Source organism: Micropterus dolomieu, unplaced genomic scaffold, assembly GCF_021292245.1.
Source record: "Micropterus dolomieu isolate WLL.071019.BEF.003 ecotype Adirondacks unplaced genomic scaffold, ASM2129224v1 contig_14532, whole genome shotgun sequence".
NCBI lineage: Eukaryota > Metazoa > Chordata > Actinopteri > Centrarchiformes > Centrarchidae > Micropterus > Micropterus dolomieu.
In genome coordinates, this window is record NW_025743518.1 from 2,439 (window position 1) to 6,901 (window position 4,463).

General features: G+C 39.6%; 1 protein-coding gene across 1 annotated transcript; it reads right to left on the bottom strand.

Annotated features, from left to right (window-relative positions):
* Positions 1 to 580: 580 nt before the first annotated feature.
* On the bottom strand, positions 581 to 1,546 carry LOC123966912 (olfactory receptor 11A1-like). The gene has a single exon (XM_046042996.1). It carries the CDS (start codon positions 1,544 to 1,546, stop codon positions 581 to 583), a length of 966 nt encoding a protein of 321 aa, XP_045898952.1.
* Between the last annotated feature and the right edge of the window lie 2,917 nt (positions 1,547 to 4,463).

The window sequence follows — 4,463 nt, forward strand, 5'->3', positions numbered from 1 at the left end:
TGCTTCCTAACTGGACAGATTGATATCCCTGAAGTTTAATACTTGAATTACATTTAAAACCTATTTGTAATTTAAAATTTGTAATGAGGTTAAATAAGATTTTAAAAAATACATTCATTAGTAGAAGTTCATAAGGATGGACTAGGACCTTAATATTGGGTGATGTAGTCTAAATCAGTCAAGGGATTTATACATTTTTACTTCTTTGTTTTATTCTGGATGTTTGAACTGTTGATCTGTGATCTACAGGGTTTTGATCTAAGATCCTGAGACTGATTACTTTTTGTTTCCGCCCACTTTCCTCAATTAGAGTCAAGTTCTCACTGAGGAAACATCTTTCTCTTTTGTGAATATTTCTCCCTATTTCTCTACAACAATGTGAAAATGAAACAAGAATAGAAAGTATATCCCCTTTCATTGACTGCGAATAAAATCATCAATTATTTGTTCTCAGACACACCAAACTAACCTTTTATTTAGCAAAATAAGGATTTTATAGTTCCTACCTTTTGAGAAAACTGAAGAAATGATTACTGTTGACACAAGGGAGCCAAAGGCATACATTTATTGTTTTCTCTTGTTATTCAGTGTGAACAAATCTATGAAATGATCTACACTTTTCAACAGAACTCAAAAGCAGACTTTTACATTTGATGCGTATTTTGGACATGTTGAGGCCGTACATTAAAGGGTTGAAGAGCGGTTGGCATGTAAGATAATACAATGGTAAAATTATTCGCATCATGTGAGGTACACTGTCCATGTTAAACCTGCTCTGTAATATTTCAAAGGAAACCCCGACAGAAAAGTTGAGCAGAGAAGCAAGGTGAGGAGTGCAGGTACTGACAGCTTTTTGTCTGGTCTGTTTAGAACCAGAAAAACAAACTTTAAGAATCCTCATGTACGTGTAAAAGATTACAGACATCGGAGCAAAGACTGTGAGAGAAGCAGCAATGAGTTCATAGACATTATTCACACTGGTGTCATAGCAAGCCAGTTTTATGACGGTGTAGTTGTCACAGTATACTCTATTAATGATGTTCCCACACAGCTGTAAAGAGGCACTCAAGCATGTTGTGATAAAAACAGCACAAAAAGGGGGTAACCATATAACAACAATAAGCATGGCAACCTTGTGAGATGTCATATTTGCATGATACTGTAGAGGACAGCAGATAGCAAGGTATCTGTCATAAGAAATGACAGCTAAGTTGGTAAATTCTACACTTCCATAAGAATATAAACAGAAAATCTGCAGGAAACAAAAGGGAACAGAAACAGTGTGAATGTCAGAGAGAATCTGAAGCAGAAGGAATGGAAACAACCCTGTACTACCATACAGCTCATTTACAAACAGGCTGCACAGAAAAAGGTACATAGGTTCATGTAAGCTTCTGTTCATACAGATAACCACAATGAGCAAAAGATTCACACAAAGAATTAACATATATAAAGAGACAATAACCATGAAATATAAGTATTTAAAAAGTCCAGTGTCAAAGTAGGCAGCAAGTGCAAAATATGAAACCTGTGTAGAGTTTATCATGATCCTTCAGGTTCATGAATCAATCATAACATTTGCACTAACTGTGTTAAAATTTACTACAGAATTTGGAAAGTTTAGTTTAACTTTTAAGCCCTTTCCTAGCTTAGCACTGCGCGCAGCTAAAGCATTGAACACACCGACAAACAGGAAAGAAATTCATAATCAACAAAACAACTTTGAAACATTCCCCAAATTTACCATTTCCGTAGTGTTGCGCATAATAGTAAGGTAATGCATTACACAACACAGTAAATGACATTGTGTGACTCCTACATCCACCTGCTTCAGCCAGGATGTGAGTCCCTCTGACTGAGCTCAAACTCTACTTCTGCTCCTTTTAACTTTGTGAAGTGAGGGGACGCCCACAGCAGCGTCTACACAAATAGGCTAGTAGTTACATCATAGCTGACATGCACTTCACGTGATAGCACGTGAAGACAACAATAACTGTGGGGAAAAAACAACTATCTGGGTAAATACAGCAACCACAGCGAATACTCACAGGAAGTAGAGTGGTTGGCCACTAAAAGCAGTCAGCTCCTCCTGTCCACATCTCTCCTTGAGTAAGACACTGAACTCCAACTTGCTAATGACGATCAGGTTAGTTCATGGGAGTTTGTGTGAATGAGAAGCAAAATTGTATAGCTGTTAAGGTGGAAACGCGTTATATAATGTGCAGTCCATAAAATGCAGTCCAGTCCATATTAAGCAATCAAACAAGACAAACCTTATTTATCACAAACATACTTTTCTGTGGGGGATACAACATAAAGCACAAGACAACCATTCCTCATATAATACACTGTAGTGGTGATACCAATGGGAAAAATCAGATCCTGAACTATAAATAAAAACCTAACTGTAGGTGTATATGGCAGATTCTCATTAGACCCTTGTGTCAAGCATAAATCTAGTTTTATAAATGTCAGGTGTAAATGCAAAGGAATCCAGTTACAGATCTGGTGGATCATGAGGTAGCAGTACCAGTCTTCTGAGCTTCATGTTCTTTATAAAAGAAAGTCCTAAAAAAAAGTTAACAGCCAACAGAAATCCCTGCTGATTTGGGGAGATCAGCTTACACACATAAGGCCGACTATGTCTGCTAACACCAAAGAGCTGCTCATGGGATGTCAGGACTCAAGTTCTGCATTAATTGTTTGATAGTTCAAACTGTAGCAGGGTATACAGTTGCAGGACAAAGTGTGTGAACCCTTTGGAATTACATACTATCTGATCTTCATCTCAGTCACAATAATAGACAAACACAGTCTGCTTAAACTAATACCACACAAACAGCTATATGTTTTATTGAACACACCATGTAAACATTCACAGTGCAGGGTGGAAACAGGATGTGAACCCCTAAGCTAATGACTTCTCCAAAAGCTACTTGGAGTCAGGAGTCAGCCTGCCTGGACTCAAATCAATGACAGATGATTGGAGGTGTTGCTTAGAGCTGCCCTGCCCTATAAAAAAATACACACCACTTTAAATTTAGCAGAATCAGAAGGAGATGAATTGCCAAGTAGTGTTTTACACATACTAGGAATTTGCTTTGGTGAAGGGCTGTAGTGATTCATCGACTAAATCGATTAATAAAACGCATCGACGCAAATTCTTTGCTTCGTTTTAATCCATATAACTTTACAGCACAGTGTTTCGCAGGGACATTTATTACTGTCGCACATGGCGCTTACACTGTGAACACGACATGATTACAATGGCACTGTTTGCAAAGTGGAGGAAGAGAGAGAAAACGGCGAGGGATGAAGAAGAAAGTGTCCAAAGTATGGGATTATTTCAAACTAAAGAAAACAACAACTCTGTAATGTTACAGCCCTTCCACAGTAAAACGAAAGTTATGTTGCCTTTGAAAATGTACACGCGTGCGTTTGTTGTTCACCTTTTTTGGCCGTGAGTTGTAACCTCACAGTCAGGAGTTAACTGGGTGTCGGGGAGCTGCACCTTTTAACTCCCCTGCAGCTCTCTGTAGCTCAGACAATCCCTGCTACCTGCGTGAGCTAATCCATCCTTTCACCCAGATTCTTTGTCTTTAAAACTGTTATCTTTCTAATAACAAACAGCTGTTTCGTGTGTAGTATTGCTCATTTCCCGTTTCACATTTCACGTGTGTTTTCTTGACAAAACGCGGTTTGGAGACCAGCGTTGGGTGACACAGTCGCTGTCAGCTCGTGTAGTGTGTGACCCCCTGTCACCGACCAGAGTGAATGAAGCAAACTCACAGGGAGAGTAAAACGGTTTACAGTTAGTGATAAAAATATTCCAGATTAGGAGAACAGTGCTGCTGAATCACTGTCAAATCGGTACACGTTGGAAGCCAGCCAGCTGCAGTGCGTAGTCTGGTATCAGTTCACACAGTCACGTCTCCGTGAAGTACAGAACAGAAGAAGAATAAAAGTCTTTTTCCCCACCAGAAGCTGAAGTTCTGGACTCTACAATACGTCAAACACTAAACAAGAATGGAGTTCATGGGAGGATGTCATGGAGCAAGCCTCTGCTGTCCAAAAAACATTGCTGCATGTGTGCAAAAGTTTGCCAAAGAGCACCTGGATGAAACCAAAGTTAAGTTGTTTGGAAGGAACACAACCCTATGTGTGGAGGAAAAAAGCACACCAACATGAAAACTTCATCCCAATTGTGAAGTATGGTGGAGGGGGCATCATGGTTTGGGACTGCTTTTCTGCCACAGGGCCTGGAAGGATTGCTATCATCGACGGGAAATTAATTTCAAAGTTTATCAAGACATTTTGCAGGATCTGTCAGCCAATGGAAGCTCAACAGAAGATGAGTGATGCAACAGGACAACGACAGAAGTAAATCAACAGCAGAATGTCTTCAGCAAAAGAAAATGCGCCTTCTTGAGAGGCCCAGTCAGAGTCCTGACCCTAACCTGACT